This window comes from Crassostrea angulata, chromosome 8 (genome assembly GCF_025612915.1).
Source record: "Crassostrea angulata isolate pt1a10 chromosome 8, ASM2561291v2, whole genome shotgun sequence".
NCBI lineage: Eukaryota > Metazoa > Mollusca > Bivalvia > Ostreida > Ostreidae > Magallana > Magallana angulata.
The window spans coordinates 19,951,657-19,965,256 of NC_069118.1; the positions used below are offsets into that span (position 1 = coordinate 19,951,657).

The following is a 13,600-nucleotide window of genomic DNA, read 5'->3' on the forward strand; positions in this document are numbered from 1 at the left end:
ATAACATTTGTTTATCCGTGTTAATCGTTTTATTCGGAAATACATGTTAGCAGATTTACGGCACGGTTTCCCTTTTACAGTGTAGTGATTGTTTCCAGTTTGAATTTTATCATAATTTGCGTGGGGTGTTGTTTACTAATCCTTCAGCAGTATCATAAGTCACATGAGTCTGACAACAAAGTGTTAAAATAACAGGGTATGCTTTTATAAAAAAGAATTAAGCTCATTATTCGTTGTTAAAATCATTTTATTCCGATAGAATGTTGTATAATGCTTGTTTCTGTCGATTAATTTTCGATGTTTTTTAAATTGTTTATGGCTTTTCAGATGATTACCGTACACGCCATATTTTATCCTCTCCTGGTTTTCTTGACCTCCATCACAGCAACATCCCTCTATCTTTTCTTGAAGAAGCCAAATCTAATCGTGCAATATTATCTAAGGTAATATTTTTTGGTTTTCATAGAAAGCTTAATGAGGCATTTGAATTTCAGCATAATTATATACTTTACATGTATGTTTGCCACATGATTTTCATCATCTTAGTTTTGTAATTTAATTTTTAAAAAAAGAAGTATAATATGTATTACGGTGTGACCGTTGGGGTGAGCGCAAATGGAACTACCGGTACACATCGCTGATCATTGTTAAATGTAACCCGTGGACTTGCCCCAACCTAAAAACTTTGGATTTGTCTCAAAAACTTTTACCACCGCAAGGAACCCGAATTAAGTTATCAATCATTTATTCCATTTGTCACGCCCTTGGCTAATATAAACTACCACTGAGCATTAATTAAATGTTAAACAGACTTATTAAAATATTTTGATAAATAGAAAGCAGTTTAAGGGTTTTTTTTAATGTTAATACAACCATGTTTTATCATTTCTTTACTTTTTAATAATGACCATTAAAATAAGTAAACAATAAATTGCGTGTCTGTGTTAAATTATTTCTCATTTTGTTCCTTGTTGTTATCTGTGTTTTATTTATTTTCCTCTGTAACATCAATTTTGTTTTTAGTTTTTTAAAATTTTTGTATGCTATATATGCATATGCGTTGTAGACATGTGCCCACCCCCTTTTTTAGTATGTGATATCCAATACCAATATTATTTAAAGGTTTGATTACATATCCAACTAACAAATACATGTTGATATTTTACATGTTTTAACAGTTTATTTTTCTTTTGTTTGTTTTATTTATTTATTACAAAATGACATGGCTGCACGTAGCTCTAATAATATTTAGATTTTTAAAAATAATTTTTGTCACCTACCTAGCTAACGTAAGCAAATATGATAGGATCAATACATGACAGTAAATTAAGCATGGAGCTAGCATGTGCATTTACTAAGCAAAAAAAATAATATTAAAACAAAACTAATCAGCTGAAGAGTCATCGTTAACACTCATACTGAGTACTTACTACACATTACACCCAGTACAGATGCTTGATCCACCTCTAAATGTATCGCGGGAAATTATAATGCGAGATCACTGTGACGTCATACTTTACTTTCTTTTGCCCTCGACAGTTCCCGTAAATTGTCGGATAAATTCAGGGAAGGAAATGACGTCATATATGTCAGCTAAAGTTCAAATAGGTACAGTTTTTTTTTTTACGTAAGCATATGTGTTGTTTACTTTTGTGTTTTAAAGGATTTTAATTGTTTAATGAAATATATGTATAGGATTTAAGAAGTAAGAATTTTCCTTAGAAACACTTCATGTTCCACCATGTTGCTATGTACCGCAAAGGACTATTGGGATATGTAGAACTTTTTTACGAGGCCTCATAAAAATTTCTTTGAACAATATGCAGATTTCAACTCGAAATTCCTCCGCTCGTACACAATGTCTTTGGAGCTCGCTGCGCTCGCTATTATATTACATTTTGTATGCTATATTCAGCTGTAGATACGGTTAAACAGAGAACTAGAATGCACAAACTAAATAATTCAATTTCTGGATGTTATCAGTTTAAATTTATCAATTTGTGTATTATTTCTTTTTAAAATTTGATTTAATTTTTCATAAATGACTAATAGTATATACAGCACCTTCACTTTTTTAAACCTAAAGAACATTTTTATAAATCTTAAAGTACACATATATTTAATATAATTACATGTATAGTACTGGCGTGCGACCAGTTCTCGCCGAGTACCATTTCTCGCCAGTACATTGGAACGTCATTTTTCGTATATAATTTTATGTGTTGATAAAATGACGTCACAATGTACTGGCGAGAAATGGTACTCGGCGAGAACTGGTCGCACGCCAGTAGTATTTATATGTAAAAGGATGCATATGTAAACCCTCAGTATGCATTTTTTCTAGGGTAACTGTTCTGTGGAGTGGAATGAAAATTAAGTATTTAATTTATTTTCCTCTGTAACATCAATTTTGTTTTTAGTTTTTTAAAATTTTTGTATGCTATATATGCATATGCGTTGTAGACATGTGCCCACCCCCTTTTTTAGTATGTGATATCCAATACCAATATTATTTAAAGGTTTGATTACATATCCAACTAACAAATACATGTTGATATTTTACATGTTTTAACAGTTTATTTTTCTTTTGTTTGTTTTATTTATTTATTACAAAATGACATGGCTGCACGTAGCTCTAATAATATTTAGATTTTTAAAAATAATTTTTGTCACCTACCTAGCTAACGTAAGCAAATATGATAGGATCAATACATGACAGTAAATTAAGCATGGAGCTAGCATGTGCATTTACTAAGCAAAAAAAATAATATTAAAACAAAACTAATCAGCTGAAGAGTCATCGTTAACACTCATACTGAGTACTTACTACACATTACACCCAGTACAGATGCTTGATCCACCTCTAAATGTATCGCGGGAAATTATAATGCGAGATCACTGTGACGTCATACTTTACTTTCTTTTGCCCTCGACAGTTCCCGTAAATTGTCGGATAAATTCAGGGAAGGAAATGACGTCATATATGTCAGCTAAAGTTCAAATAGGTACAGTTTTTTTTTTTACGTAAGCATATGTGTTGTTTACTTTTGTGTTTTAAAGGATTTTAATTGTTTAATGAAATATATGTATAGGATTTAAGAAGTAAGAATTTTCCTTAGAAACACTTCATGTTCCACCATGTTGCTATGTACCGCAAAGGACTATTGGGATATGTAGAACTTTTTTACGAGGCCTCATAAAAATTTCTTTGAACAATATGCAGATTTCAACTCGAAATTCCTCCGCTCGTACACAATGTCTTTGGAGCTCGCTGCGCTCGCTATTATATTACATTTTGTATGCTATATTCAGCTGTAGATACGGTTAAACAGAGAACTAGAATGCACAAACTAAATAATTCAATTTCTGGATGTTATCAGTTTAAATTTATCAATTTGTGTATTATTTCTTTTTAAAATTTGATTTAATTTTTCATAAATGACTAATAGTATATACAGCACCTTCACTTTTTTAAACCTAAAGAACATTTTTATAAATCTTAAAGTACACATATATTTAATATAATTACATGTATAGTACTGGCGTGCGACCAGTTCTCGCCGAGTACCATTTCTCGCCAGTACATTGTAACGTCATTTTTCGTATATAATTTTATGTGTTGATAAAATGACGTCACAATGTACTGGCGAGAAATGGTACTCGGCGAGAACTGGTCGCACGCCAGTAGTATTTATATGTAAAAGGATGCATATGTAAACCCTCAGTATGCATTTTTTCTAGGGTAACTGTTCTGTGGAGTGGAATGAAAATTAAGTATTTAAATGTGAATGGAAGGAATGTTTGTTATGGGGAAAAAGGACAAAAACAGAAAGGCAAATCTAGCATGATACTTCTTCATGGATTCTCGGCTGACAAATCAATGTGGGCTCCCCTAGTCAGAGTAAGCCTAAAGCACCGTCATACCTACATTAACCATGTTTTATACCTCCAGCAATACATTTAATGAAAATGTAAACGGGATTGAGTACATGCTGTATGATTTTAAAAGATATTCTGTATTGAGAATTTTTTTCAACAGAATCTACCCCGGAATATCCATGTAATTGCCTTGGATCTACCAGGTAATGGGGAAAGTGAACCACCAGAGGAGGGAACAGACTTGTCATTTAAGGGTCTGGTCCACAGTGTTCATCAGGTGAATTTCATGCTTGTGTTGCAGCACCACTGTTGCTGTCATCTGATTCCATACTTTGCTTTAAACATTACCTGGTATATATCTTCATACTACGTACATGTACTTTGGGGTGTACACAATTTAATTAACTCCTAAAAATGCTCACTTGATTGTATCATAAACTATGAACTGTTATTTATAGACTTGATAAAACAGCAAACTAACCAGTTTGTATAAATTTGAATCATTAAATATAAATGTGCTGTTAAATTTTACATTTTTAATTGTTTAAATTTACATAAACAATTTGGTTTTTATTGTTACTTTTGATTAGATTATGTATATGCATGTTACATGTATGTTATTTACACGTATGGTTTTCACTTGTCTTTTTTAACATGGTCCTGATGGATCTTAAATTTTACAGTACAAGTACCTCAAACCATGCTACATCTGCATTAATTTAAAGTAATTCTTGAAAAATATCACCTCCCATACATATATTTTCATATGTTGCTCATGAAAAATTATCAAATTTTAATGCACTGCAATTTTAGTGTTTACATTTTACTCTACATAATTTAAATATAAATGTTACCTGGTAATTTCATTATATAGGTCTTAGCTGACTGCTGTTTTTGAAATTTTGCAGATTATTGAGAAATTAGAAATGTCAAATGACCCCTTACATATTGTGGGTCTGTCCATGGGAGGGGCAATAGCTGGGCTGTATGCTGCGGAATATCCCCAGGTAGTGGACCGAGTCACCATGATGTGTCCAGCAAGTAGGTTCTTTTTTGTTTTAAATGAATGATAGGTCGAAATGTTACTTATGGTTATTAAAAAACTGTACTGGTACTGAACTGGTACATGCATAAAAAGATAAAGTAAAGGAGTTTTCCTTATATTTGATTACCAGCATCTTCCCAAGTCAAAGGTTTTGATCTGCTCCGTTCTGCATACTCAGTATTTAAGATCAATTCTATGTAAGAATCAAAATTCGGTGGCCACGCATAGTCACAGATTTTCTTCATACTTGACAATTTGATAGACTTTGGTGAGTAAAAAAGCCTAACACCATTTGTTTGTTGCTATGTGGTCCCGTTGCCATGGTAACCAAGGGTAAAGATGTAAAAATGGCATTTTAATGCTTATTTGACAACATATTGTGAGTAATGTGCAGAACTTGGGGTTTCCAGGGTAGAATTTATTATTAAAAATAGTTGTCATTTTTCAAATGAAACAAAAAAATTCATGGAGAAACGCATATTTTTAGAGCGTTTCCATGGTTACTAAACAGAAATTTTAAAATATGTTTTCTTCATCTAGTTTGAATAAAAAGTGCAAATCTTGGATTTTTTGGTAAACACTATTATGATTGTGCAATCAAAAATTTAAATATGAAAATTGAGAACCGTTGCTATGGTAACAAGCTTAAGAATAAGGAAAATTATAATATTTTTAGGCATTTTTAAATGGATATTATTCAGATATAATGAATGAATATATAAAATCAAATGGTGAGAAAAAATAAAGTATGTCCTTAACTTTAAAGACACTTAAAAAAATTCTGAAATTTTCTAAAAATAACTGCCGTTGCTATGGACTTTTCAAAAAGTAAGAATTTCTGTGTGATTTTTTACGCAACTTAATTTTCCATAGCAACAACACTTCTCTGTTGCATAACAAAGGTTTTTGTGGTGTATAATGAAAATTTAGATATATTTTAACCTGTTCCAACTAAAACAATTGCAAAAAAAATCTAAAATCAGGAATGAAAGCATATCAAAATAATCTTAAATTTCTCAGTTTTTCTTAATATTTGGCCTTGTTGCCATAGCAACGGATGTCAATTTTCATGATAAAATGTATATTGCATAAACATTTAAATGGATGTAAAAATTTAACAGTTTCCCATTTGGGCTTATTAAAAAACCGCAGAAAACTGATTTCAAAAATTTGTATCGGTTTCCATGGTAACATTTTAAAAGTATTGGTTTCTCCATCAATTTTCTTATATAAATTAAATAATTGAAAATAGGAAAAAGGCCGTTTAATGTCTTTGATTGTTTACATTTAATAGTGGGCAAAACCTTCTAATATGGCTTCAAAGTAGGTAAGTTTTGCTATTTTCCCATCTTTAGCCTCGATTACCATGGCAACAGTTACCCATAGCAACCAACTTTTAGTGTTTTTTTGCGTTTTACACCTAGGTGTGTCCATGTATGAAATATAAGGAAAATTGGTGACCATGCGTGGCCAGACCCTTTTATAAATCATTGATTCTTACATAGAATTGATCTTAAATACAGCGGAGCACATGAAAAAACTCTTGACTTGGGAAAATGGATTACCAGGTACTTTAGATTTTTACAGATATGTTTGTAAGTGTGTTTATCATTTTGATTAAAAAGTGTTCTGGATATCTACCGTACTTTTCTTCAGTCAAATGATAGTATTTAAATACATATTTACTGTTTTTTATATCTTCTCAAGTGAGAACACCTGAACAGACAGCTGTTGCCAAAGAGATACATAGAGCTGTGGAGTCTGGGGATGAGGAAACCATTCTACGTGACTGTCCTCTGTTTCCTCAGAACCCAGATGAGATGCAGTACTTGTTAGATTTTGCCCAGTTTCACAAGAGCAGTTTCATTCCCAAACAGGTACTATGAATTAACACTTATAAGAGAATGGCATTGATAAGCTTCACCTAGACATGTAAGTCATTTTGATAGTTGCAATACTTGCCTCATTGGTTTGAACATATTTCATAGAAATTAATCAAATGGATAGGAAACAAGTTCTAACAACCTACTAGTCCTTCTCCAAATATAACAGTAGAAGTAAAAACCTGCTTCATTTAATATAAATACATTTTACAAATACAGTGTATTTTACTCCAAAAATGCAATACTAATTTAATTAATACTTGTACAATTTTTGAAGCAAAAAGAACCAAATGAAGTTTAAACACAATTTGTTTTTTGTAGATACTTCAAGGGGCTGTTGATATGAGGAGACAGTACCATGGGTTTTATTTGAAATGTGAGTACAATGTATCTTAGTACATGTAATCAAACTCCATCCGTCACAAAAATCAATTAAAACAAAATAAAGAGCCCCAAAAAATCTCAAGCTTTGTGAAAATAAGTGATTTAGATGAGCTGAAATTTGATGCACAGCTTGTTATATAATTACAGTATTAAAAGGCTTGTCAGCAGAAGAAAATGCAACACTATTGGAGAGGACAGCCCCTCACATAACAGTACCCTCCCACATTGTCTGGGGTCAGGAGGATCAGGTCAGATTTAATATTATTGCTGAAGGCAGGGGATTTGATTTATATATGTGTATTTACAGTCAGGAATTTAAAAAAAAATCCAAGCAATTCAATTCATTGGTATACACCAAATTTGTTTAAACTTGCATAACAACCAGTTCATTGATTCAAAAAAGTAGCAAAACACCATGAATTACTTGCCATTGCCAATATAGTAAACTGATATAACAAATGTAGAAAAGTGGCAAATCCTAAACACTTTATCATCATAATTATAGAAATATTAAAAGGTTTTGATTTTTAAAGTTTTAAAAATTTGCTTGATTTTTTGTACTGTGTATTTATGTTTGATCAGAAAATCATTACCTGTGTGATAAATCTTGTTTGTAGGTTGTACATGTATCGGGAGCAAAGATTCTTACCGACAAACTGCCCAACTGCAAAAGAGTGGACATTATTCCTCGCTGTGGTCATGCCATTAATCTGGACAGGCCAGGCTCCAAGACTAAGGCGCTGTTGAGTTTCAGGGGAGAGTACTCCAAGAAAGGAAATTGATAGAAAACTGTGATATCCAAAGCTTGCCAAAAAGCGAAAAGCAAAATTCAGGTTCTTATATATGGCATTTTAGTGATTTTCTAGGATACAATTTAATTTTTATTCTATGGAATATGCTCTCAGCTACTTGTGATTTTGCTTTCCATTCCATGTTGATCTCATTTCATTTAACAAAGAGAGAAGAAAAATAAGTTGTGTTCCTGTGTGTTTTAAAAGCAAATGTGATAAAAATGTTCTGTAGAGTTTTTATGTAATGTTCATTAATTTTGATAAAGGCTTTCATTGTTGGAAAATTTATATTAATTTTGTCAAAAATTTAAGTTTATTTTTGTTCATCAAAGTTGAAAAACACAATGTTGCACAATATAAAAGTGACAAAATATACGTCTTTATGAACTAATGTTTGAGCCCATTTTTGCTGTGGCTGCTCTTTTTATTGCTGTCTATTGTACAGGAGTAGTATCCCATTGGTTTCTTGTTTTTATACAATCATGTACCTGGTATTTTTATTCATGTTGTTTAAAAAAGTATGAAGTACTTTATAGTGACTGTGTTTTACGTTGTAGGTTAGAAACCAATTTACTTACCTTCTGTATTCTTGGTGTATTTTACTTGTATTTGTTTTATCAGAGTCAGAGGACATTTTTAGTATTTTAGTCAATTTGTAGATGACTTTTTAGTATAAACATGTTTTCAAAGTTTAAGTCCTTTTTACAATAATTTATCATTTCAGCAAGAAAGGATTATAATATTAAACAGTTACTGTCTTCAGATGTAAATTGTTTCATTTGATGATTGTCATGTGTTGCTGTATACTAGTATATTAAAGTGTTATTATCTTCAGACCTTTGGTACTTATTAACATGTGTTTATGATAGTAACCAATATTTTATAATAAAGAAGATGGGGGAATAAGATGGCACAAATGCCCATTCAGTTTAGTTGTGAAATACAATTTTGAATTTATTTTTTCCCAATTAAATCTATTCAAATATATTATAATACAAGTTTGCAAAAGCATAATTTCTAACTATATTCAGTTTTTAATATACATGTATTTAACAAAAGATAAGAAAAAAATATTGTCTGTAATTTTGGTGGTATCGAACCCAGAACATAAAAACCCTAGACATATAAGGTTAGTTTATGCCAGGTGCTCTAACCACTGAGCCATTTCAGACACAACAAAGTGAGTTGTTTAAATATTATGTGTGACTTTGGCCACGAATTAACGGACTTGTATTATTTTAAAAAAGTTCAATTGTTGGGATACAAAATGATATTTTTAATGTACAGTGAGTCATCTCTCCACGTTTGTGTTGATTAAAATCGGTTTGTTTTCCAATAGACCTTGTTTAGACTATGAGAAAAATATGGAGCACAGACCCACTCTATAAAAGAAAAAGCTCTGAAGTTCTAAAAAATGACAGTATTTGCAGGTTTTGATACGTATACGCCTGTTTAAGTCAACATATTCCAAGTATTGAACATATCTATAGGTTAAAACTAAATGATTTGTTAAATATATATTGCTTTAAATGATTTAAAAAAAAAATATCAGATTTATTGATACTTGAATTTTTCAGTAGCATGTCCTACCATGTATGGGCATTTTACACGCCTTTTCCATCCATCTTCTTTGTACAACTTTTCTAAGTCCTCTGCTCAAACTAAATCTTGTGGGGGGGGGGGGGGGGGGGTGGAAATCCAAATAAGGCATAATAAGCTAGTAATGCATGTTACAGTGAAAGAATGCACGCATAGGCTCACAAGATTTGTCAGTTTAAAAAAAACCAAAAAAACAACAACACAAAACCAAATATCCATTTTTGCAATTTAAATGTGACTTGTAGAAATGCAAAATATTTTGGGCACTTTGTATCACCAGGGTTTATTTACTTTATTTACGTGTATAATATACAAACAAGTGATCATTAAGCTATTCTACATGTAATTTGAATACTTACAAAACTTTGCTATTAATTATGTAAATGATTAGGGAATTCAATAAGAAATTGTTCTTTGAGTATTATGAGGTATTAATTTTGCTTTAGGCGAAATCTAGATAAAATCCAATAAAGCTCAAATAGATTTGATCACGCCCAGACGGAAATTGTTACTTCAAAATAATAATAGAATGATTTCTTATTACTTGATACCTTTGTATAATTTTTAGCAATTGTATAATAATCGTGCGATCAGGGACCCTATTCACAAAGCCTCTGTCCGTAAATTTCGCATTCACGCTGCATGAGTTTCAGATTTTTTGTTTTTTTTTGTGTTTTTTAGCTCACCTGAGCCAAAGGCTCAAGTGAGCTTTTCTGATCACAATTTGTCCGTTGTCTGTCGGCGTTGTCGTCGTCGGCGTTGTAAACTTTTCACATTTTCATCTTCTTCTCAAGAACCACTGGGCAGATTTCAACCAAATTTGGCACAAAGCACCACTAGGTGAAGGGGATTCAAATTTCTTCAAATGAAGGGCCACACCCTTTTTAAAGGGGAGATAATTGATAATAATTGAAAATTTGTTGATATTTTTCAAAAATCTTCTTCTCAAAAACTATTGAACCTGAAAAGCTTAAACTTGTATGGAGGCATCCTCAGGTAGTGTAGATTCAAGTTTGTTCAAATCATGGTCCCCAGGGGTAGGTAGGGGCCACAAGAGGGGTATCAAGTTTTACATAGGAATATATAGAGAAATTTTTTTAAAATCTTCTTCTCAAAAACTATTAGGCCAGGAAAGCTCAAATTAGAATGGAAGCATCCTCAGGTAGTGTAGATTCAAGTTTGTTCAAATCATAGTCCCTGGTGTAGGGTGTGGCCACAATGGGGGGATCAAGTTTTACATAGGAATATATAGAGAAAATCTTTAAAAATCTTCTTCTCAAAAACTATTAGGCCAGGAAAGCTCAAATTTGAGTGGAAGTGTCCTCAGATAGTGTAGATTCAAGTTTGTTCAAATCATGGTCCCCGGGGGTAGGGTGGGGCCACAATGGGGGGGGGGGGGTCAAGTTTTACATAGGAATATATAGAGAAAATCTTTAAAAACCTTCTTCTCAAAAACTATTAGGCCAGGAAAGCTCAAATTTGAGTGGAAGCATCCTCAGATAGTGTAGATTCAAGTTTGCAAAATCACAGTCCCTAGTGGTAGGGCGGGGCCGTGATGGCGGTTTGAATTTTTACATAGGATTATTTAATTATATAGAGAAAATCTTTAAAAATATTCTGGGAAAGTTTTCGGTCCAAAACTCAGTACTTAATGTGAAAGCACAGGTTATGCAGATTTAAGTTTGATAAAATCATGATTCCCTAGAGAAAAGTGGGGCCACGAAATGGAGGGGGGGGGGGGTATATAGGAATAGAGAAAAATCTTCTTACAGGTACAACAACAAAAGGGGCTTGGTATTTACCAAAAAAAAGAGGTGGATAAAAATTGGCAGATTTTCATTTTTTTTTTTTAGCAAGGTCTACTGTACTTTTGATATTTTGATACTGTAATGCTAATTTGATCAGTATTAAGGCAATTGTTGCTCAGGTGAGCGATGTGGCCCCTGGGCCTCTTGTTTTTTATAGGGTTTTTTTTTAAAATGTTTTTCAGAGATCGTAATTTTTTAGAGTGTTGTAACAATGGTCCCTGAAACGTTATTATATACTTTATGATTATTAAATACTGTCCCATTTTTGTGCTCGCCCATCGTGCGTTCATTGTTCGCTCACTGCGCGTTCATAGTCTACATGCATATGCTTTTTTGCACTCTGTCTTAGCTCCGATTGCGGCCACCGTTCACAGAGCGTTAAGCGTTCGTCGACGGTGCGTTCAGTATGCGCTCAGAAAGTGTTCACTTACCGTTCAGGGTTTTTTTTCATCTTCATCGAAATTCGGAACTTCAAAGAGGAAGGGTCATAATAAAAACATAAAAAAAACTTAATGCTACAGAAAATTTAGATAAATGTGAATGTTACATAATGTATTTTTATGAAGAAAGCATAATTTTCCCTTCTTGATACTGTCCGACTTTCCGGATCACCACATAGTTGGATTTCCGATTCCGTATCACCACTCTCTGAAACTGGCAGTGAGTAAATAAATTTATTATCAATGGAGAATTTTTTTTTTAATATACGTGTAAAACCTCGCCACCTTTGGAACAATCAAAATTTTCTGTAAAGATGTTGTTTGAAAAAAAAAATCTAACCTCTTACAACTACGTACTAAGCAAGATAGTTTGAATAATTATCAAATTGAATGCTATTCTTCAATTTAAGTTTTATACACAAGCCGATAAAATTTTTCCATTATTTCAATTCATTTCTACTATTTCATTATATTCAATATTAGGAATTGTTGACGCGCTCTCGCGCAACATATAATGTTCAGTGGAAAAACGTTCATCCCGTTTACCGGAAATTATCATTTCGCATTAATATTCTCGATTTAGACATGTGATGACGTCATGTCATTATCCCTACTGTGACGCCATAACAACATAGATCTCAAACAAATCACCTTTGCGACGCAAAAAGAAAAATGATTGTCACTTGTCATTTAGCCTTTTATTCGGTTAAATGGGCATTTGGATATTTGTCCTCAAGATACACGGGTGATTTAAAATCTATTTGATTACTAGTACTGAGTATATATATTTTGGATTTCAGATTTTTTTTATAATTTTATTTTAAGGTAGATTTCTCTATCTGTATCATTTGTAAACAACTCCGTAGAATGACCAATTGTTTTGCTTTTAATTAGCTGCAGCCGAACCCTCCAGAGAACCACCGTCCCAGCCACCACCTCCACCACCGCCCGCACCCCGCATCATCAATCCCCGGAACCAGGGCAGCTCTGTGGACCCCCCACCTCCTGGAACTCCTCGTCGACGACTCAGAATTAGATTACCTTCCCCATAGCCGAAAGCTTCGAAATTGGTTCTTTGGGTGAATATTTTCTGAATCTTTGTTCTATTGTCAAAACTGCAGATATTGACTACAGTTTACATTATGTACGTGTATTATATGTTGTACATGTATTTAACAAGACCAAGCTTAACCGTTTTTTCAATGTTTATCCTCTATTTTACTCACAGATTCAAAAGAATGCCTATGTGTGTGTTCCTCAGGGATCGGCCACAATGCCAGATCGGGATTGTAAAGGAACCAGTCTATAAGAAATCGTGACCAAAGATTTGAAAGAATACCGAAGAATTGTTTAATGAAATGTCTTTATCTTTTAATTACGTGAACTGAGAAAAATATATCAAACTGATGTACATATGCAGGAGGATTTATTTTATTATCCTCTGAAATAGAAGTTACTCGTTATTTATAATACATGTATATTAAACTAAATATGATTTTTATCGTAATAAAATATTTAGATAAATTTCAAAAAGCGTGTTCATTTTCAGTGCATCAAATAATAATGGAATGCATAAGAACATTTGTTGGTGTGGAAAACCTGTGTGAGATAAGAAATGGAATCTAAATAAAACTATATATTTGAAGGCCCTTTCACAATATGCACACAAGCACTTTATGTATTTTTCGATCGGCCATGAGACTGTTACTCTACATGTACATTTGTACGTATCAGGACTTGCAAGAGCGCTGTTAAGTTTCAGGAGAGAATT

The 13,600-nt window shown here is 32.6% G+C and overlaps 1 protein-coding gene across 2 annotated transcripts; it reads left to right on the forward strand.

Annotated features, from left to right (window-relative positions):
* Positions 1–68: 68 nt before the first annotated feature.
* On the forward strand, positions 69–8,013 carry LOC128158999 (monoacylglycerol lipase abhd6-B-like). 2 transcript variants are annotated; one of them, XM_052822026.1, is made up of 9 exons: positions 69–196; positions 328–443; positions 3,742–3,901; positions 4,040–4,156; positions 4,788–4,920; positions 6,632–6,801; positions 7,129–7,183; positions 7,339–7,439; positions 7,809–8,013. In XM_052822026.1, exons 2-9 carry the CDS (start codon positions 328–330, stop codon positions 7,971–7,973), a joined length of 1,017 nt encoding a protein of 338 aa, XP_052677986.1. In that variant the 5' UTR covers positions 69–196; the 3' UTR covers positions 7,974–8,013. The 2 variants fall into 2 exon arrangements, with proteins under 2 accessions (XP_052677986.1, XP_052677985.1); XM_052822025.1 differs by lacking the exon at positions 69–196 and having other exon boundaries at positions 316–443.
* Positions 8,014–13,600: the final 5,587 nt, after the last annotated feature.